Below are 24,163 nucleotides of genomic sequence, written 5' to 3' on the forward strand. Positions count from 1 at the left end.
AAAAAAATTTGTATACAGTAGTTTACAAGATTTTACTTTGTTGAAAATTTTGTTAATAGTTTAAATATTTATGTCTGTTTTATTATGTATAACAGTATAATATTTTACAATACTTAATTATATTGAATAAAATTTACTTGTGCAATAACGCTATAAGTTGTTATATAGTTAAGTATTGTCTGTTATTTTAGATAACAGATAATTTTTATTGTATTGTAGCGGTGAGGAAATATTTTTTCTTAGAACAATTTTTTTTATGAGAAAAAATTCTAAAATATTTATTTTTAGAACTAAGTTTGTTTTATCCATGTTTTTAGATTAAGTACTGTTTTTAACTAAATTTTTTTTAATAGACGTAGACTAATGAACGGAAGAATATATAAAAAAATAAATATTAAAAAGCAAAAGACTGAGTAGTAGTTATCGCAAACTCAAATGTTTATGTGGGCTTATCATGTTATCTGACTACTGTTATTAGAAATTTAGACAGGGAAGATATTAAATTGATCGCCCAAATTTATTTTCAGATTAATTTACGGTCTTCTAGAATCAGCATGAAAAAACCTACTTGATTTTATTATAAGAAATTGCATTTTGCCGAAACCATTTAATCATGCCTTCAATACATTTAATTGTTTCTGCCTCTAAATCAGTAAGATGTATGTTTTTATAATTATCACTTAAAATTTTATAAAGGTTGCATTAACCTGTTTTCATCTGCTGCTTGAGATTGTTCTAACTGCAAGTTCTGGGGGTCTGTGTATTATAATTTCTGCTTTGTATAGTTTTATATAATTGTTTATAAATTTACTTCTCGTCATTAGTTGTTGAATTAATATGCATGATTTTTGTTGTGAACTTTTTTACAGTATGATTTGGACTGATGTATGTCAAGAAGTAGATTAGTTTTTTGATAATGCTTTGTACTGGCTTTTTTTATCACTTTGCTCAGTCCACCCCAAATCAGAACTACTACTTTTCAGGATGCATTTTATTTTGAAAAATACAGTGAAACCTCTTTTCAATGGGCACCTATTATGGATTGATCAAAATAGTGATTAGTTTTACAATTCCTGTCCCTTGAAATAAAGATTACTCCAGACAGTACACATTCTGAACAACAGGTGAGAAAATAAGTCTGTCAAAATAGTTTGTATGTTTCACTCTTACACATTTTGTAATTATATAAATTACTGCACTATAATGGAGCAGACTACATTTCTTTCCATATTCTTATGTTAAGGCCCACTTTCTATCAACAGAAAACTAAGTTTTACTGGAAGTGTCATATGCTTTGCTTTGTTGATGTTAGTTTTCAATCACATATATTTAGAATTAAACAGAATTTTTAGAAGGTAGATTTTTTTTAAAAATGTCATCTAATGAAACACTGTAAATAACACCAGTATTCGTAATGAAGTATTTTAGTTGATGGCGTAATCTGCAGCTCAAGACAAATGAGTTTGTTAACGTTGACAGAAATATTTATATGAAAGAAAGTGTTGTTTTAAGTTTTATACCGAGCACTTTACAACAAAACTATAAAAAGTGATGAAAAGTTCTCAAATCAATCGGGTTATAATATTGTAGGTTTCAAACTACTCACCAAGGATTGCATTAAATGTTGGAAGTGTTGCTACATGTATCTACACAAAAAGACAAGTCCAGTTTTGAGAGGCACAATGTGAAATTTTTAATTTAGAAAAATCTTCCGTATCTAATAAAAAAATTTGCAACGGTATAAACTAATTACAGATTTTTTTTAATTTGTAAAATTTTTCTAAATTTAAAAAGTTTTATTAATTTTATTAAATTATTTTGTAATTCCAGTTTTTGTTAACGGTCTACTTTTTATGTAGTACAAACTTTTATATACAACATTTATTAAAAGTTCCCATTATTGATATTTTCCCTTTATGAAAGAGTCTGTAATCTACCTCACCTCTATATCAATTAAATTGCTATAGATCAACATTTATCAAATAGAACTGTAACAAACTGTTTTTCTCCGACAGCTTTTCTAATTTATTGACATCTCAAATCGAGCTTATTGTTTGGCTTCAGTTCTACGTACATTTCAGAGATTTCACTATATATAATGATGAAAAGAAATGTTAAAAAGATTCTTTATTGTAAGAATTGTTTTCATTACAGGTAGCCCCAACAGCAACGGCCAGCGGTCATGGCAATTCAACAAGTGCCCAATACGCTAAAGGTCCTGGAGGTTACAGTTCAGGAGGCTATGGATCAGGCTATGAGACAGGAAGTGCTGCTGATTATACGGCTGTGAAAGTCGGGACGGGAGGGACTGGATATACAGCTTCCCCGGCTCAGAACAAGACTGGTACCAGTGTCGGAACACCGACTGGAACAAATCCGTCTACGACTAGTGACCTGATGTACAACAAATCGCACGGGACTTTGGGGAAAGTTAATGTAAGTTAATATTTTTTGATTTGTCAGCTGAAGAAGAATCGTTAAATTTATATTACTTTTTAGTATCAAACAGGCATTTATGGATTAAAAAGAAACCGACAGAAATAAAAAAATTGAATTATTTTTCTGGAGTATTAATAGTTTCCATCAACAAAAAGAGACAACAAGAAAGTTCAAAGTTAAAGTGCAGAGACTTCTAAAATGTGCTCTTAAAGAAGAAATTGTGAAGGTTCATATAAATTGAAAACGAAGAGTTCAGGTAAAGAAAAATAAAGGCTGTGGGATGTATATGACCGTTTATTTACCAAAGTTAATTTGGTAAATAAAGGGAGCTTAGTAAGGTAAATATACAAGGAACATACAGGATTTAAGAAGTAGGTTTAATAAAAAAAATCGAGGTTAAAAGATCAGCAGAGAGAAGAACTAGGGAGATGTATTTAATTAGCAAACAAACTAAATGTTTTTTATGTGGTTATTTTTACATGCATAATGTGTCTGTTTACTGTATTTACATTTGTTGTGTTATGACAGTTTTTCTACTAAAACTAAAAAACTATTCTTATGATAATTAAATTTTTAATGTATTTCTTGTAACTCCATGTTGTATATTGCCTTTTTAAGAATTTTAATTACAGTCATTTTCAGCTTTCATTAATTTTCAAATTTGTTTCACAATCAGGCTCATTTAGGAAATTATCTCAATTTTTTTATGCATCCTAATAACTCTCATATCCTTCTATCATCATTAATTGCAGTTAAAAAGACGACAAAGATTAAAAGGGTTCTGTTGACATTATAGATGATCCTCGATCAAGTAGTTAGATCACTGTCACTTTAATTATCATGTAAATGTTCCTTAGTAGAATATAAAGCTTAGTGGTTGCATATATCTACATTTTCTGAAATTACCACAACTGAGGTATTTGTCAGTTTTTGACTGAATTAATTGTAAATCAGATGCACACAAAATTAAGGAATGGTCAAAGAAAATAAGAAGCATAAATTAAATCCATGTAAAATGTGTTTTAAACCAAGAAGTTGCTGTTTTTTTTAGAAATTTGAAAAATACAGAAACCAGTAAGGTTATATACTAGTAAAACATCATGAATCCAACAGTCGCTAGTGATGATTCAATCTGACTTGACCGGTATAAAATTATTTATTAAGAAGACTACTAACAGTCTACAAGACTAAGAGTACAAATATAGAAAACAAGTTACAAATAGTAAAATTGTCAAGTGTAGTTTATTAAATTTGGTAATAGAACATTTAGCAAAGTACTGGATGTACAAAAAAAAAATATTGGGATTTCAAAGATTAAAAAGGATAGTTTTTAGTTGCCCGCATGGCGTTGATTGATTTCCCATCTTTCCACTTGACAGCTCCGCTAGCAAAAAGTCTTCTCTGTTTTGCACTTTACAAAGTGTAAATTTGTAGTTACAATGAGCATCCTGTAGAAAGTTGTGATTCTGATATTGCAAGCTATAACATTAGTTGATGGTATAATCAGTCTGAAATGACTAAATGTCTGTGTAAAGGAAAGCTTACGGGATGATTGAGGGTTCTGAAGAAAATGATTAACTTGTCAGTGAGTCAGTCTTTCCTGTAACATCCTGAAAAATTGGTTAGGAATGCCGACCATGAACTGACAGTGTGAATGTTGTAAGGAAACTTACTTATCTGTCCCCATATTTTTTTTAAACTGTTGCAGGCCTTGAGTTTACAGAGTACACTGTGTGTTCTGACTTCACTAACAAAATGTTGCAACATGAAGATGATAGCTTTCTTGATCTTGTTGTATTTAGTGACAAGTCAACATTCATTTTAATGGAAAAGTTAATACACATAATTTTGGTATTTGGGGGATCAGAAAATCCCCATGAGCTCATTCATTGAAAAAGGGCTCCTCAAAATCAAATGTTTTCTGTGCGGTAGATAACCCAATATCAAGTTTACAAGTCGTTATTTTTTTCTGAAGCAACTGTAACACCGAGTTGCTTAATTTGGATACATTGTTTTTTCCTCACTGCAAAATGAATCAGAGAATTTTATTTGGCTATAAGTTAACATGCACCTCCTCTCTGGCAAACTTAAGTACAGGATTTGTTGAATGATGTTTTCCTAGGCTGCTGGATTGGTCAGCATAGGCCCAAAGACAGCTTGTTTGTGGTGGCTTCTAATGTCAGCGGATCATCTACCCTGTATGTTTTTTTCCTTTAGGGGGTTATATGAAGGATCTTGTATATGCACCTCCAGTACCTACTAATTACCCGATTTGAGGCACAAGATTGAACTCTCCTATTGGTTGGATGTGTACGCTGCATGGCAAAAGGTGCTCACATTGAACACTTGTAGGGAAAAACTGTAAGAGTTACTCTTTCATTTCATTTGTGATTATTGTTAGTTAAAGTTAAGAGATATTAAATAGCTTTAAAAACCCTGATATTCTTTTTTGTAAATCCTGTATCATCAAAAATTTAGATATAAAACCACGAACTGTTAAGTAGTTGTTAATTTTTACAATTAAGTTATATAAGTTAATACAACAGTAAGAGAAATGTTTTTTTATACTTATAATCTATGATCGATTAATGAAACTAATTTTATTATTATTGTTAATTGTTCAATGTTCAATTTTATTTTTACAATAAATATTATTTTACTATATTAATATGTTTTAATTATGATTAAAAATAAATGAAGAGATAGTCTTAGGATTGAAAAACATTGTTCAGTAGTGACGAGTTTATTATTATTAAAATACCACAATTTATAACTACAAGTAAAACATTTTTGTGATTTACATACTCAAATTGCATTATAGGAAAAATTAAAGGTAAAGAATCTTTTCAATATTTTTCAGATGACATCGGTCCCTTTGGTCATGTGTTGCTAATAAATATTGCCAACAGCATACTGAAACCACACCCAATGTTGATTAGCCTTTTTGATTGTAATTTGATTTTTTTACGTATCAAATATCCAACCTTTCAAGGCCATCTAACTCTCATTCGATCATACATTTGGGCTCTTAGAAATACATTTTTCCTAAATGTCATTATTTCTGCTTATTTTTGTATTTTAATACAATTTTCAGTCACTTACATTAAAAATATTTTGTTCGGTTATTAATCATTTATAGTAAAGGTTTTTCATTGAATTTATTTTAATATCTAAATAATATGACGAACATTTTTTTTACCATTGTAAAAATTAATAGCAGAAAAAAAATTGGAATTTACACATCCTAAATAAAGTTAAACCAACAGTAATGTTTACTTTAATTAAACTTGTGATCCAATGCATCATTTAGAATCTGCAATAACGAAATACTACATACAATATATTAGAATGGGTCATACATGAACCTTTAAAGAAAGATCATGCAAAGTGCATGAAATTAAAATATTCCATTAATGTTTCATCATGGAACTTCATTATTTTCACAAACAATTAACCAACATTTTGTACAGTTTACACCCCCTTCATATTTAAAACTACAAACATATACACATTTGATAAGTCTCAAGTCATTTTTAGATATGGGAAAATAGTTTTTTGTTTTTAAATATCAGTGATCATTCAAATAAAATCAGAACTGTGTTATTGTGTACGATCGCATTATGAATATTTTTACAATAAGGTCACATTACCATGTCTTATGAAGTTTCATCTCTTTTTATCGTCGTTATTTAATCGGCAATATAAGAAGTATACTGTAAATTTCTTTTTTTCTGACATATACATTATTATAATTTTTCTTACAGTCGTATGAGAAACAGGGTTTCCACAGCGGGACTCCACCACCTTTCAACATGACAGGCAGCCAGAACACAGGAATTGCTCCGACTAGTGTATATCCTCCTCAGCTTATCTTCTCAGGAATGCCTCATCAGCAACACCACTCGACTACTATGATGCATCAGCAGCCAATGCATCAGGTATGTAGTACTGCATTATTAGCTAACATGTTAAAAAGTCTGTTTTATTTGTACTAATGCTACTTTTCAAATAGTCGCTGGATATATTTAGGCACATGTTCAGTTTTTCTGAGACCTTTCTTATTCCAGAGGTAAAGAATTATGCCCATCTGTGGCTGATCCATTCTTTGTCCAAATTGCTCATTATCGCTGAACTTGATGCTATGTAAAAACTCTTTGAGAAGACCAAATAAAAACTCTGATTGTGAAACATTAGGATTGTAAGATGAATGTGAATACACTTCCTGACCAAACATTTGAGTGACTTCCCATATTTTGAGTGGTTTGGGGATGGGTGTTAGCGTGCAAATGAATTACATTATTTGAGAGAACCAGAACATTTCTTCTTTGTTGTAGGTTTCACTTTATTTTCTAGCATGACACAATAGTACTTACTGTTGATTATATATAGTTTTTCCTATGTATTTAGTTAGCAACACTTTACCAGCTGATGTGTAAGTTTTGAATTATTCTTGGCTAGTAAACTCGGATGTTTCCATTCCACACCCTGACGTTTGGATTCCGGGTCAAATGATGAATCCAAGATTTATCTTAAGTTATACGATCTACTCAGTACTTTTAGCTAAAAACTCATTTAAGTTCATAGAAGTGTGAATTCAGGTGTCTGGATATTATAGACTGTCTCATTGGAACCAAATTTCATGTTTTGTGGAAATGCAGCTTAACATAGTTGAATGTATATTTTATGCATTCATCCTTGCAAATAAGATCATTAATACAATTTTCCAAAGCATCAGTTGAGGGTTCATTATGAAAATCACAGTGATACTTGTTCTGCCCCGTCTAAATCCTTCAATCCATTTACTAAAAATTAGCATGGTTAATACAATTTTTACTGTTTGTATTGTTTTAACATCCATGTTAAACATTCAAAATCCATAGATTTTGAATGTTCAGAAACAAATTATCATAATATGCTGTTCTACCAAGGTACATGTTTTGGAAATAAAGAAAACAGGTGATAATAATAAAAAAAAATTTCACCGGTTTATATTTATTATATTAGGGATGCCGAGTTAAACATCAGACAGTTTTAGCCCGTTTCATTGAATAATTGTTACATGTTGACTGCCATAAGGAATATCGTGTTCCTCAGAAAGTTTTTCTGAGAGGCCGTGAGGATCCACAGCGATTTCTTGGTTCATATAATTTTATAATGAGTTATAGAAATGCATGACCTGTTTTAAACGCTTTGAATCTGTCTTCTACATCTCTCAAAATGCTGATAATAGAATCTACATGCCTGTGTCATTTAGTGACTGTTCTTGAAAATACTTTGTGCGTATTTTATACTGTGCTTATGTGAGTGTTATGGTGGTCATCTTTAGTGAAGAATTTGCTTTTTCTTTAATAATATTTGCCCTTATTTGAGTTTCTGGGTTTTAGTTCATAATACGAACCATAAAATTACATAATAATTTGATAAAAAGCAGACTTTTATATCTTTATTTACTTGTGTTGAGACCTCATTTAGTGTATTTAATTACTTAAATGCTGAGACAATCCACATTTAGTATTAGTTGTTTTTGCATCGGTTTATAATCTATAAGGTAAGATAATTTTAAAGTACACAAAGGTTGTATAATGGATTCTCAGCCAGGCACCAGTCATGGCAACAGAAAGGATAGGACTAAGATAACCTTGAACGCAGAGTTATTAGCAATTTTTGTTAGAGATTTCAGCGGTGATTCATCACCGTTTTCTATATCTTGCTCAGAGTATAACCCAGATATTGATCGTATTGAAAATGATTGTGTCACTCATTTCTGAAAATGAGTACGATAATGATGAAACCTTGAAAGAAGTAGGTAATGTCATGCCAGTAGAGGAAATAGATAGGCCAGCAGATATAACAACTGATGTTGAAAATGCATGGAAAAGACCCAACAAAACTGCCTCGCTGTTCTTGTGGTTTGTTGATAATGATATACTAAAATTAATTGTAATGCAAACAAATAAAAATTTTGTCAATGTTATGGAAAGAAATAGAACAAAAATGTTCATACAGAAATAGTAAATGGATTAATACAACAGAAGAAGAAATACAAAAGGTTTTAGCATTAATAATTTACATGGGTATAGGTAAATATCCAAAAATTAGTGACTATTGGTGTACAAACATTATATAGAAATTCTATTGCTCCTAAAGTGATGAGCCGGAACAGATTTCAATTAATTTTGAAATTTATTCACTTTGAAGATAATGAATTAGCTCATTTAGAAGATAGACTGTGTAAAATAAGATAAGATTTGTTGGACAAATCTTAACCCTTTCTAGGGAAGACTTTTCTTTAGACAATATTTACCACAAAAAAAACACAAGTGTGGGTTAAAGAATATAAATTGTGTAATTCTGTAAGCTATATGATATAGTTATCTGTATATACAGGTAAGTCAGAAAAAGCTACGGTTGGTTTAACAGAAGATATTGTATTAAAATTAGAAAAATTCCTTCTTGAAGGGAGAATTATAATAGTTGATGACTATTACACATCAATACAGTAAGCAAAGTCATTGTTGCAAAAACATACGCATTTGTTAGGCACGCTACGTCAAAATCAAAAACATTTACAAAAGATGTAATTGAAGTAAAATTTTAAAAAAAGGAGAAATAGTTTGTAAACAGAACTCTAATAGTATTGTAGTAGCAAAATTGAGCGACAAGGACAAAAGAGACGTACCTTTTTTTTCAACTAAACTTGGCCTACAGAAGGCTGAAACAGGATATCGTAATAGTATTGGAAATGTTGTACAAAAGCTCTTAGCTAATAACAAAGCTGAGCAAGGTATAGGATAAGGTACCTAATCATCTGATCTGAGTGATCGGATCCTTCTCAGAAAAACAGTATGATGGTACCACAAAATAGCTTTTAAAGTACTGTTAAATACCTCTGTTGTTAAAACGCCTGGCTCATCTACAACCACTTTTACTCAAAGAAAATTCAAATTATATTTCTAGAAGAACTGGTATTGCAAGTATTGGGTATGGAAAGACATGGAAATCCTCTTCAATCACAGTCAATACAAATTCAACAGCGTCAAGCCAATGAAAAGCACACGCTACTGTTACAGAAAGAGACAAGTAACAGAAAAATAAGGTGAAAGTGTATTGATTGTTATGCAGAGGCTGTCAAGAAAGGTCGGGATGTAGCACAAAAAGTTGCGTCAAAGTGCGAGTTATGTAAGAAATTTGTGTTTACAGTAATAAAATTACGTAAAGGATCGTTAGGTAAAGGCTCTAATAAAAATTAATACTTATACTTTTGTAAGTGAAGATCACCAGTGATCCTCAAGGCAATTCAGTTAATACAGTTATCATTTGTGTGCCGTGAGGATTACCAGTGATCCTAGCATTTTTTTGTTGTTATTCCAAGTTTGTTTTGTATTTTTTCAATATTGGCATAATAAATAACTTACAATTTATCTTACGTATGGCAGCAGCCAACGTGTTAAGAAAAAGCTGATAAGTTATGAAAGGTTGTATTTGAACTGTAAATCATGTTTATTTATGAACCAATTATTTTATTGTAGAAAGTACATTTCTACCGTTTTTCTAATGTTTTAAAAGCATTTACTAATTATCTGTATAGTAAAATCTTATCTGGATGTAAAATTATCAGGATACTTTGTTGTTTATCAATTAATAATTTTAATTAATACTCCCATTAAAGACTATATATTCTAACTAAAATTAAACCTAGGCAAAAGAAAAATATCAAAAGTTTTACATTTTTAAAGACATGTTTAACTATTGATAGTCGTGACCACACCAGTAGAGCTTACACCAATAGGGCTACTAGTAACAGTGAATTTACGTTTACTTAATAAAGAGATACTTTGAGTACACACGAATGCGAGTACTTACTCATATCTATAAAAGCAGTAGGAGTTGCAGTCTAAACACTGCTTATTATGTTCCTAAAATCTTAAGATAATATTTATTTGACTTTAATAACATTTTTTTTATTAATTTGGTATTTGATTTTTAATTTTTAAAGTGTATTTATAATGGCATTTTATTATATCTTCAAATTATAATTTGCCTCTTGTTTTTACTTCACTTTTTCATTTTTACAGTTCTGTAAATTTTGGTCCGTTCAGCCATCTAACATGACCTCATTGTATAATACTATTTGTTTGTATATCTTAGTTTTTCACTCGCATATAAATTTTAGGCTGAAATACCTACTCTGTTAGGTCTTTACCCTAATAATAAATTTTTAAAAATTCAATGTGGAATAAATAAAACTGCTAGCTCAGGCTAAATGATTATTAATCATTTAGTGCTTAATATACAAAATATTATTACATTACATTATTTAGTCGACAGGTACTTTAAGTAAATTATCTATTCGACTAAATTTAATTTAAAAGTAATAAATGAAATTGAAACTGTTTAATGTTTGTTTATTTTTTGTGTTTACAGATAGAAATGAGAAACCAAGGACGACGTACGGTTAGTACAATCAGAGATTAACAATGATCTGATGTCAGATGTCTCATGTGATGTCTTTTAAGAGATGATTTTGGTGTCTGTTAAGTTGTTGATGTAGATGATATCATCCATCAGTTTAATGCCTGTTCAGTTTATCCATGAATTAATTAATAATTGATATTATTTATTATGATTGAACTTGTAACTTAAAATATACAAGTACTTATACTAACATGCATACAATATCGCGATTTTTATTTATATTTGTCATTTCTTTATTAAATCTTGTAAATTATATAATAACAGTTAGATTTGTTTTTTCTTTTAGTTTTAAATCTTAAGTAATCGATAATAAAAATTTATAAAAAAAGAAAATGTATTTTATTATTTTAACAAAAGATAGAGATTTCTTTTTATTATTTCTCTTATTGTAAATTAATGTTTATAGAAACCCTTAGATTTGTGATGTAACGTTTGTTGCTGCCACATTATTGCTTAATTATTCTTAGATTCTTTAAATCTTTATTCTCTTTGTGTTAATATTGTATTATTTTTTAAATATATATTTATCATCAAATTTTGTGTTTTTATTTTATCTTCATGCATAAACTGAAAATGGTATTCGATCTATTTATTTTATATTTTGATCTGCTTTTATTACTTCTATGTTTTATTGAAAAAATATATCACGCTAGTGGTTCTCAAATATAAATCTTTTAAGTAGATTATAACATCGACTTGATAATTATATTTACAGATTACCAATTATTTGTTACAGTAACCGTCTTTCCTAGTTTATGGTGTATATTTTGAAAATCTTTTTTCTTATATGTTTGAGAACCACATAGTGTAATTTTTATGTTATGTATTAGTTGTCATTGTTTTTATTACGTTAATATTTATAGGCAGGCAAAGGTTGATCTCTCGCCCAATCATTGTTAACAATAATTATTTGCTCTTTGAAGAACTTTTAACTATCGTCTTAATATCTCGACACATACTTAAGGTAACTTACCTTCTTGCAAATGCAGTTGGTCAAACTGTATTGCAACTTTATGTTTTGCATGTTGGAAAAAGTGAAATGAAAAAGCATTTGTGAAAGTTTGTCTGAAGTCTAATATTGTTAAAAAGTGTATATCTGTAGTCATTTCATTTAAATTTCTAACAGAAATTGCTCTTGATCGGAAGCAATTTCATTTTGTTATGCGGGTTCAGTCTATTAGTAGGGCATCTTTAAGTTTTTCATCTGAGAAAGTTAAAAAAATTTATATTACATTTAGGGTTTAATGATGATAATATTTGGAGCGGACAGTTGATTTTTTTTGACCGAAACAATTTAACCTGATGACTGGAATTTGTTATATTATTATTAGGATTTAGTTTATAAATTATAAAGTAGATTTATCCCTCGGATGTATTTTAAAGAAGATATGATCAAATATTTATAAAATTATGAAGGAAAGTTTTAGTGAATTATTTGATGCGATTGTGTTTAATAATCATCGGGTTAGAATATCCATGGCTGAGGATGTACAAATATAATAATATGAATCAAGTGACGGCACAAAGAGTTGAACTTAACGAATGCCTGAGGTACATTTATTTCCTTTTTTTTTAATCCGATAAAAAGTATATAGTTGAATATATTTGTTTAAATAATGCGCATCTAAAATCAGCATATTAGATAAACATCGTTAGTTTTAGAAGAAAAAAAGGAGTAAAAAAGTAATCGATAACTGTAGGTTATTGATTACTAAAATAAAACATTATTTACAGCTTAAAAGCTTTCATATGTTTAAGTTTAAGAAACATTTTTCTATAAATGCATTCATGAGATACACCTGGTCAACAAGTGTTATAAATATTCATATGTTAGCATAATTTATCAATTACGCTAGATTTTATTATAACATAAATTGTGCTATTTCAAAACATTCATAAAAATCAATGTTTATATATAAAGAAAAGGGTACAAGGGAAATTTAGCAATGCATTAGCACCACAGGATTATGGTAAGAGGCAGAAGAGATAAGTAAGTACGTAAAAAAATAATTTCACATCGCAAAGAACTCTTTTGAAATTTATTATAAGAAACTGTCTGAAGCAGAAGTTGCTTCTTGCAGTCGTTTTTGTATTAATACGTACTGTGCTGTGCTAATATAATGAAATAATATGCAAGTAATATCTCATTTGTAAAGGAAGCAAAAAACATTACTGCAAGTACTATTGTTCAGCATAGTACGTCCTTAGCTCTTAAATTAAGAATTTTTTCCTTCAGTTAATTTGGTGTATAAAACATATAGTTTAATGTGGAAGTGGAAATATAGTTTATTTATTATAGTTTGGAAGTGAAATTAGTTATATTAGTGTGTTGGTTAAGAAACCGTTGATTATTTTGCTCATTCAGTGCTTCAGTAATGTTACTGTTTGTTTATGATTAAAGCATTTTAATTTTCAGTATTTTAATGCTGCCTGCTATATGCCTTAAATCTTGCTGCTTATAGGAAGTGTACTTTAATGCATCTAATAATACATGAAAGGGCATCTAAAACGTAAGTTACACTATTTTTTTAATTTAAATCTGCATGATAGGCGGGGAAAAGTCCAGGGGAATCACAGGAAACTTTTGTCTGAATGTAGTGGCAGCACTGTAAAATTTCTATGTGTCCAGCTTTCCTGCTCAGCCAGCCACGTACCAACAACCATGGAGACACCATTTGTTCTACTGCTCATTGTGAATTTCAAGCTGTTACTTGATTTTTTATTTACGGCAAAAAATAAAAGTGTGACTGAAATTCATCGCAAGTTGTGCAGTATGTATGAAGACATATCAAGGCCAACGGTTGGCCTCGTCAATCATTCATCGGAGGGAGAACAACATTATACTATGAACAATGAAGCAGCTGACTCTCCCTAAATGTTGTCTGTTGTCGACAAGGTCCAAAGGGTCATGGCCACCAATATGCCTGATTTTCTCAACTTCCTCCGAATATTGAAATAAGCTGTGTAATACTTCACAGGATCATTTCTGAGGATCTGCTTCTATCAAAAGCGTGTGCAAGATGGGTTCCACACACCTGCTTTCAACACAAAGAGCAGAGAGTTGACGCCGCATTGCAATTTTTGCAGTTTTTTGAAGATGAAGGAGACTGTTTATTCAACCGAATAGTGGCTGGGGACGAGACATGGATCCATCACTGGACCCCCAAATTCAAAAGACAGAATATGGCACGGGAAGGAAAGGATGAGCCAATGCCAAAAAAGACAAAAGTTGTGTAATCCAGTAGGTCATGGCAACGATCTTTTGGGATGCCAAGGGATTGTTTTTGGGACCATGGGACTGCAATCAAAGCTGCTCGTTATGAAGTGTTGAAAAACCTCAAGAGGACAATTCAAACAAAAGGAGGGGAAAGTTAAGCATGGTTTTTTTGTTCCACGCTCGCCCACATGCTGCACGTGAGACTCAAGCCCGGTTTCAGCAGGGATATTTTCGGTCATCCACCTTACTCTTCTGACCTTGCACCGAGCAACTTCCACAGTTTTCTGCAGCTGAAGCAACATCTTGCTTCCGCTTCCAAGAAGTGGAAAGATGTTTGGAAGTAGAGTGATTTGACACTAGATTAAAAAAAACTGGTACCAAAAATACCTATGAAAAATAACTGTTAAATGTACTTTGATTTGAACGTTTTGATTTCTTTTAAAAATAGTGTAACTTACTTTTGAGACTACCCTTATAAATATGAGCTCTTTGACATACGTTTTAAGCAGTTTTTTGCAGTTTTAAGTATTAGTAATTATTTTGATCTTCATTATTAGATTTCGCCTTAAAATTGCTGATAAATTAAATACATTTTTTATATTATGGTTGTAACAGTTGTTCTGCATGTGTAATCTACAACATGCAAATAGTAATCTACCTCGCATATCAGTAGTGTTATGACAAGGCGTGGAGTAACTTCAGATTTGGGAAAGAATGACAGCAATAACAATGCATACCACAGGTTTACAGATATTATAGTAGGGGTTTCTACCTCTCCAAGCATCAATATGAGACAAGTTTTCATATTTTATCAATAATTATAATTTTTTTGTTTTGACTTGCCTTCTGCCTTTAGTAAAAACAAATTATATTCACCGTTATTTTAGAAAGTAGATTTTTTTTCTGAAAATTTAGGGAGATGGAAATATTTCTGAGTATCTCTTTTCTTCTAGCTGTTTGTTTATTGCCACTCATTTTTATAATATTACTCAAAACTAACTTATATACTTTTATTAACCTATAATTGGGTAAGTTTTATTGCAATTATTTCACTTAATAATGAATTAAAATTAGTAAATATTTCATAATTATGTATATATTCGTTTTATTTTTTAATTAATTTTGCATATATATTTAAAGCTCACAAAGAAAGTTAGTTTATTTTATTTTACAAATTAAAAAAAAAAAATTGTGTCAGATAAGTGAATGTAATTTTAATCAATTTAACAGCCAATGGTGCATTACATAAACAAGCATTAGACAAACTGTAAACAGATTAATTTTGCACTTTGTATAATTTGCCTTTATTTTCTTACCTGTTAAGAAGAAGCAACTTCTTAAGTGTGATCACATCAACTTAAGTGTGATGTGCTTGTTAAAAATAATATTTCTATTTTATTCGCTTATTTAAGTTTGAAAAAAATTATTTTGAAAACTGATAATGTTAAAAATAATGGTGCGATGACACACCTTTGGCTTATGGAGTGATGAATCGCTCGCTAGGCAAGCAGCGTGTTACTCTTATGTTACAATATTTCTTATGTTATAAATAATAACTTTTGTGTCATTATTTTATAAAATGTTCAGATTTTAAGAGTGTGTTCAGTCATTTTAGAAGAAGTAGATAATATTTTACAAGCGACTGATATTGATGGTTCTTATATTTCACCTAAACTTGAGATTCAGAAAGACATTGATGTTCAAAAAACTGTAAACCTAAAAAAAACATTTTGATGAAAAATTGCCAATTTCAGTAGAAAAAAGAAGATGAATAGAGGTTATAGAGAATAAACTGGCAGGAAAATTGCTCCTTAAAATAGTTATCCTTTAATGAAATGAATTACTGAATATGATTTTAGAATTTAGTACCAAATATGAAATATGCAGTTTGATAATAATCATGATGATTTTGCCTTAAATATTGCTTTAGTAAAAAATTTGATGCAATTTTAATAACTGGTTTAATGATAGGTATTGGGGTAAGGATGAAGATAAAGGTCTTGAAATAGTGCGAAATTCAATGTAACACTTTACGATTAACAAATTACTTGACAAGCAAGATAATTCGCAAACTGTCATTTTTCAATGAAGGCAACAGAAGGAATTTACAACTTTGTGTTTTTTCTTATTATTTATCTAGCCATATTTTGGTAGGCATTCGGTAAAAATATTTATCAATTTGATGTAGATTTAAGCTTTGGTGTTTGTATAGTTCTGAAAATTGTCTCCGAGATACAGGTAGTACTAGATTTGTTTAAATATTGTATGCAATCCTAATTAGCATAGAATTTTTTTTTTTAATTTTTATTTCTTTATGTGATCCATTTAATTTACTGAATGAAAAAAGATATTTTGCGATTGGCACTGTTAGAGAAAATAGGCTTCCTAATTGCTCATTAAACAGTTCTAGAGAATTACAGAAAATTAATAGATGTACATTTAATGAAAAAACAAATTTCACAGTTACTACTCTGTGGTGTGACCTTCATCCGGAGGTCCCAGGTTTGAATCCCAGTCAGACATGGTACTTCTTTCACATGCTACAGATTGCTATTTTATTTCATCCTCTGAAGGAATACCTGAAAAAAAAAAGTAATGGTAGATGGAATGATAGTGAAGTGGTGACAATTGCCAGTAACCACAAGGCGTATATTCATTGTCAAATATGAAAAGATGCAGCTAAAAAAGAAAGAAAAGACACCATGATTGCTCTCCCATTAATGATAACAGAATATACTAAAAGTATGGGTGGTGTTGATTCTACATAACATTGGTATGTAGAAATTTATATAATTGAATTATATAATTTGAGTGCGTGAAAAAAAATTATAGTATATAAAAATTATAAAATAAAAGTTATAATAGTCTATTATAGTAAATTCATGGAAAATATACAAACTTGCAAGTAATAGTCAAGTAACAGTCAAATTGATTTTAGATCTTATCTTGTATTATCACTGATAAAGAGTAAAGAAATACCTTGCTTGCATTGCTAAGAATGAACGAAAAAATTGAAGATATTTTTCCTTCATCACCGATGGCATCCAACAGTTGGCTAGATGTTATGATCAAATAGGGCACATTATTTCAGACCGTGTGAAAAAAAACTAGATAAAGATGTAAGCTGTGCAAAAGCCTTACAATTTTCAATTTTTTTTCCATAAAATAAATAGTTTATTAAATTGTTCATATGTTTTCTTACTATATTTTTCAGAAAATGACATTTCATTTTTACCTTTTGCCAAAGGTGTGTAAATGAACCATTTTATTCCCGCGTTGCAATTGATTTTTTGTTGATAAAATAATATTTCTATCTTTATATACTTAATAATGAATAAAATAAAGGGCTTATTTAGGTTGTGTTATGTTCATGTCCAGCAGTTAGTGGGTTAAAGAATCAGTAAGTTCATATTTTATTTACTTTTCGAAATCCTTTTTTTTAATTTAAGCAGACTCTTACAACACATAAATTTTCCCTTTTTGGTTACTGCACGTATTAATTTTTTTTAAAAAAATTTGGTGTAGAATATTTCTCTTAAATTTATTAACTGCATATGCTTTAAGAAAATATGAAGTGAATGCCAGTCTGCAGATGGCGTGCTTATCTTGGTAATTATTGCCTTTTATTGGGTTCTGTCTTATACATAAGTTTGTCTTTTATTGGGTTCTGTCTTATACATTAGTTGTAGAATAACTACCGATTGAGTGAGGTCATGCATAAGCTGCTCATTAGATTAGTGAAAAAGGAGGAGTCTATGGAAATATCAAGGAGGAAAAATCATTGAGGAGTCATACGCATTTACATTTGCAAGCCATTGCTAACAGACTTCTGCGTCTTATCATTGTCAACAAACACGGCACAAATTTTACACTGAAACAATGCATTTGTAAGTTTTTCAGTCAGGATTTGATTGCAAGATCCTACAGTACGCCAGCTTCTTAAACGATTGTGATGAATTACAGCGTATACTCTGAACATGTTGGTTGTCTGTTGACATGGAAGCTTGTCCAGTCCTTGGATCTTCAGCAACCAAACTTCTACCCTCCTTAGAACGCTTAAACCAATTGTAGTACTGCATTTGGTTCATGCAAAAGCTTCTTGTATTCTTCGTTAACTATTTGGAATGTCTTCGTGAAAGTTTTCTGCAAAATTTCACACAGATGCTTTGTTCCTCCAACTTCTTCATTTTTGCTTTTCCACTAATCTGATGAGCAGCTTATGCATGACCTCCTCACTCACTCAATTGGTAGTTACTCAACAACATAGATCGGAACCCAGTAAAAGGCAATATGTTCCCAAGATATGCAGCTAGGTGTTCATGGTATCTGGAGCACGCCATCTGCAGACCTTAGTGTATAATTTAAAATGTTCAGTATTTTTTAATTTTAACAAACCTTCGTATTTACTTTTCTTTTTTTTTACATGTATACCTGTATACAGAATTATTTTACCAGATTGTTTCAGAATTATTAAAAACTGGAAGAAAGCGGTCTTTTATATTCTAATATGTATGATACTAAGGTTATTTATTATTAAGGATTCTAACTGAAGAAGTTACAGATTTATGGTTTCTGAAGAAATTTTTATCGCCGGATAATCAAATCTTAGCCAAAGTTACTTTTTTAATATGAAGAAATCATCAGTGTTCTAATTTGATGTGGAATCCAGGTCATTTGGTCGTCTTGGTAGAAGGGAGGGTATTGTTTTATAATGAAGGAATGTCTAACATTTGAAGATAGTTGAGACATTTACTTAAAAATTTTGCAATAATTTAATTATCGAGTTAGGATACAAAGGTGTATGTTTTCTACAACATATTGATATATATGTAGAGTTTGATAAAGTGTTAGTTAAATAAATGTTAGTTAAGTCTGTTTTATTTTAAAAGGATGCTTATTAGAAAAATTTTGTACCGAACACTTAATTTTTTTCTAAATCTCAAAACTTTCTTTTATATATATAAAATTCTATATGGTTCTGACCAAAGTTGTGTTAATATTCTATTACTCATTTTGAGATTTCTGAAAAAGATATGGGATCTAAAGAATAATATTTTCAAAATTATTTATATAGAAATAAATCATTGTAAATGATGTTAACTGTACTGATTTTGAAAATATTATTTTTTACAGTTAACATCATTTACAATGTTGTAGGTGGATCAAACTCCTGAACTATAAACAGATTGTTACTTCTATATAAATAAATGACTGATATCGAAGTGTTGTTTGGACTTACAAAATCTAGAATGCTTTTAAAATTTAACTGATTAATTTTTTAATGGAGTGTCAGTAGTATTTTGAACTGTTCAAAATTATGAAAGCATTATGAAATTATGTTCTGCTTAAAAGAATTATACAAACCTGAAGAGTAAACTAGATTTATAATGTATATTTGCATGATATTGATTTTTAGTGAAAATTGTATCCATAAAAGATTTGAACAATAATTTTTGTTAGTCAAAAATTTGTTGCTTATCCTTGAATAAAAAGTACTGTCGGTAACTAAGCAAGGTTCTGAAGTTTGAAAGTAAATATTTTATTGTTCATTATGTTTATATAATAATAAGCGATCTGAAATTTGATTTTCTCATTGTGTTAGGTCTGTATAGTAATAGTTAATAATAAAAACAAGTGATTCTCAGGACAGTATTGTACAGCATCTTTAAAATAACAGTGGGGGGTTTTTATTAAACACAGTTTTGGAACAAAGCATGACAGCATCAAAATGAAGAGAAACTCTTCAGGGCAGCGTTTCCCAACCTTTCAGTATTTGCGACCCAATTTTCAATCATATTTTTCATCGCGCTTCACTCTCATACAGTATTTATGTATATTGAGTATTTGGACCCTAAAGCTACACTACGACCTTAATTACAAATTACCAAGAATAAATAAATTTATTGATATTTGGTAACGTCGATCCACTCTATTGACAAAATCAGAATCGATACCTGTATTGCTCTCTGTCTTACATCCACCAAGTCGGACATTCTCGCGGCTTCATGAGAAGTTCCAGTTTGTCTCAAACATTCTGGAACGTCTGCGCAGACATGTATAAATTCTGCGCCTCATTCAGTTCCAGCCGGTCTCAGTTTAGTTGATCCTTCCGTCATTATTGAATCTATTGTGAATGTGTATGTTGTAATTTGTGTGTTAAGTGGACGCAAGCAAGCATTAGACGATAGTGAGTGTGGTTTATTCTCAAAAATACTTAGTACTGGAGTTAATGAAGAAGAAAGGCCCCTGTGTGTTATTTGCTCAAAAACATAATAAACTTAAACATTTGGAAATGGAAATGCTTCACAGTGAGTAAGTTAAAAAACCCCAAGAATTATTTGAAAAGCAAATATCAGTTTTAAAAATCTTTGTTAATTAAAATACTTTATTTGCCTCTTACAAAGTTTCAAATAAAATAGCCGGATAAAAAGAAACCTTACACTATCTGTGAAGATCATATTTTGCCAGCTGCAATTGAGATTGTAGAAACTATGTTTGGAGATAATTTTGTGAAACAATTGCAGTCCATCAACCGATACTGTTGTCTGTCGAGTCGGTGATATAGCTGAAGCTGAAGCTTTTCGGAAAGTTGCGTGACAAATTGTTTTCAATTCAGCTTGATGATGCAACAGATAGTAATAAAGATGCTCATTTCATTGCCTATGTTTGATTTTACGATTGTATATCAGCAGTAAAAATAACTACTTTTCTACAAACCAATAGAACTCTGAGCAACTGCACTCAAATTATTTTCTATCTTAAATGATTTTATAAACAAGGCAAACAGAGAGTGGAATATGTACCAATGGTGCTCGTTCAATGTTCAAAAGATTCCAAAGTATACAAGCACTTGTGAAACAAAAATCTGCACAGCGTGTCTGGACACTTTGCATGATCCACAGAGAAGCTCTGGCTTCCAAAGAAATGAGTCTTGATCTGAATATTGTGCTAACTGTAGTAAATTATATAAAAATGAGACCCCTAAAATCAAAAATCTTTTCTCCGCTTTGTAAAGACATGAGTGCAGTACATTTAGTGGTTACTATTTTATTGTGACGCAAGATGTTTATCACGTGAGAAATTGCCTTTTTTCTAGAAAAAAGGCAATTACAACTCCTTGGCTTCCAACCGGAGTTGGAAGCCAAGGAGTTTTGAGTTGGTTTATTTGTGATGGAATTGACCTACTTAGTCACATATTCGAGAAATTAAACGCCTTGAATCTCCAACCCCAAGGAGCAAATACACATATGTTGTATACCGGGGATAAAGTTAATGCTTTTTGTAGAAAATTGGAATCGTGGAGCAGAAATTTAAAGCAAAAAACCTGTGAAAGTTGTTTTTGTAACTGTTGAAAATCGTTAAACCACACTAGCAAAAAATTTTAAAAAGTATTTTCTTGCTGATAACTTAGTAGCATGATACAAGCGGGTTAGGGATCCATTTCAAATTATTCTCGAAGGGTTCTCAACTGTCAAAGAAGAAATCTTCATAGACTTAACGGCACGTGAAATCAAAAGACAATTTAGTAATAAATCACTTTTTTGAATTTTGGGCAGGGATGGATGATGAGTTTTCTGCACTGAAAACAAGAGCATTTCGTATACTATTACAGTTTTCAATATCCTACATTTGCGAAACCAGATTTTCTGCTGTGGCTGCTTTGAAGACAGAATATAGATCTCAGCTAAATACAGAAAAAGAACTATTTTAAAAATATACCTTCGAAAATCATTTTTCTGCAATACAGGCTCAAGGGAGTCGCTAATAATTATTAAACTGGATTTTAATTTATGGCTAAGTGTATTATATCAGTGCACATGTGTGTATTATTTATTATATCAGAATATTTTTTTTTTTTGCTTTCCTTTCAGTAAATTAATGAATTTTTTAATATTTTTTTTTATATGCTCGTGCCCCCCATTTGGTGTTATCATGTCCCCTAGGGGGACATGCACCACAGGTTGAGAAACATTACTTCAGGAATCAATTTACTTATTTAGTAAATTTTGATATGTGCTCTTGTAGAGTCCTGCAGATTTCAAGATTATTTTCTACCTCTTACTATGTATTACAGAGAACATCCAATGCGATTGATAAAAACAGCTTCAGAGATCATTGTCCAGAATCACCCAAATTTTTTATTTGAGCAGACACCACATGTAACTTTACATAACCTCATAAATTTATGCAGGAAAATCTAGAAACCATGTAGGCCAGACTATCCACCCTTCTGATTAACACACATTAACTTTTTTGCTGATTAACATCATGTTGATGATTCGTAATTGTATGTGAAGGTTCTGTACATCATATTTGAACGTTATGCTAGTGGGTATTTGTTTGGAAACATGAAACATACCTTCATTACTGAAAATAAACTCATTTGAAAACTCCACATTATGATCTATTTTCTCCAGAAATTTGTAGTGAATTCAAATTGTTTAATTTTGTCCTGCATAAATTTTATTACTGGTCAGGAGCAGTTGATTTTTAGAATGTTGTAAACAGTTGTTTTCAGTATCCCCAACTCTACAGAACACTTCTGCTCTGATTTTTTTCAGGCTATAAAAATACTTGGTCACACACCTTCAGTGGGCTTAGACACTGATGGCTATCCTGTGCATAACTGTTTCAGTATGTTGCCGTTTCTCTGAGGTTTGTCTCATCTGTAAATGTTATTTTCATTGTGGTAGCTTTTCATTGAACACACAGCTGTCTGAACTCAAACTTAGTGATCCATACCCAAACACACTGAACCTTTCTCTGGATTGTAATATGATGACTAATGAACTTGAGCTATTGAGCTTGTAACAACAGTATGCGTGTGCTGGTTATATAATTTGTTTATATATCACGCTTGAACACTATTTTGACATCTTTATCTTGTCTTTGCTTTATTCCATAACTATGACTGTTTGAAACACCACCACTATTTTACATACATGCAACTTGACATATTGAAAGAGTAGATAACAGTAAGATAATTTCATCCTATGTAATTTTACCTTTGCTATTAGTCTTATTCCTTAATGTGTTAAATATCTATTTGGCTAGGGTAGTTATTTGCAGCATTCACCAAAGTAAATAAAAATTAATGGGTATATGGAGAAAAGGAAAAATTTTAGGAAAATCGTACTTAAATTACTGTACTCTGTGTACAAGATATGCCTGTCACTGGCTAAAACATACATAATAGACTATCAGTATGTGTCAGTCCTATGAGTCTGTTAGCATCAATGAATGGTTTTATACCAGATATCACTCAACAGTATTAGTGAGAGACATCGCCTTGTCTCATCCAGTTTTTATATAGCAAATTGTGTGGAAATTCTATTAAACTTTTGAATATGATTCTGTCAATGTTTATAGTGTTTACAATTTTATTATTAATCTTAAATTCTTTAAATATTTTAACAAGAAGTTCTCTATGTATTGAATGAATCGTTTGCCTTTTTGAATTTCACAAAAATAACTAATAATTCCACAGTACTAACTTTCTGTATTATAAAATGGACTTAAAATTTGTTTTACGCAGTTTCTACCTGGTTGAACTCATTTTAATATTCAACTAATTCTGTTTTGACTATCATTTGAATGCTACAATAATGATTATTTATAAAGAAGAAAAAATTAATTTTTTCATATTCTCAAAATTCAGTAGTATTCTATTATTTAATATTTAAATTAAAAAACTCAGTCGACAATATATATAAGCCAATTTCAGTAAATCACTAATGTCTGCGGGTTTTTATTAGTGAAATAATGTATGATACTCCCTTTAAGTTATGAAAATATGTTAATGTTAGATTTCTGGCTACTGAAGTAGAAGAAATGTGGTGATCAGAGGTAGGTGGATGCGAATGACTTAAAATTAACATGGGTGCACTCAAATAGTTAAAACGTAGTCTTATCTTGTTGTACTATCTCTGACCTACTTTTTGTTTTATTAAATATTATTGTTTATGTTCTACTATAATACTCGCCTATGAAATAGGTTTTCCACAAAGAAATATTCAGTTTGTTATTAACCTG

The 24,163-nt window shown here is 30.4% G+C and overlaps 1 protein-coding gene across 3 annotated transcripts in view; it reads left to right on the top strand.

The window, feature by feature from the left end:
• LOC142321353 (uncharacterized) overlaps positions 1-24,163 on the top strand; it is a 132,761-nt gene that overhangs the window by 97,183 nt on the left and 11,415 nt on the right. For all 3 annotated transcript variants that reach the window (XM_075359369.1, XM_075359370.1, XM_075359371.1), the window contains exons 17-19: positions 2,155-2,436; positions 6,204-6,377; positions 10,864-10,893. In XM_075359369.1, coding sequence (XP_075215484.1) covers positions 2,155-2,436; positions 6,204-6,377; positions 10,864-10,893 — 486 coding nt within the window. The remainder of the gene's footprint in view (positions 1-2,154; positions 2,437-6,203; positions 6,378-10,863; positions 10,894-24,163) is intronic.

The sequence above is a fragment of the Lycorma delicatula genome, chromosome 3 (assembly GCF_047948215.1).
Source record: "Lycorma delicatula isolate Av1 chromosome 3, ASM4794821v1, whole genome shotgun sequence".
Lineage (NCBI taxonomy): Eukaryota > Metazoa > Arthropoda > Insecta > Hemiptera > Fulgoridae > Lycorma > Lycorma delicatula.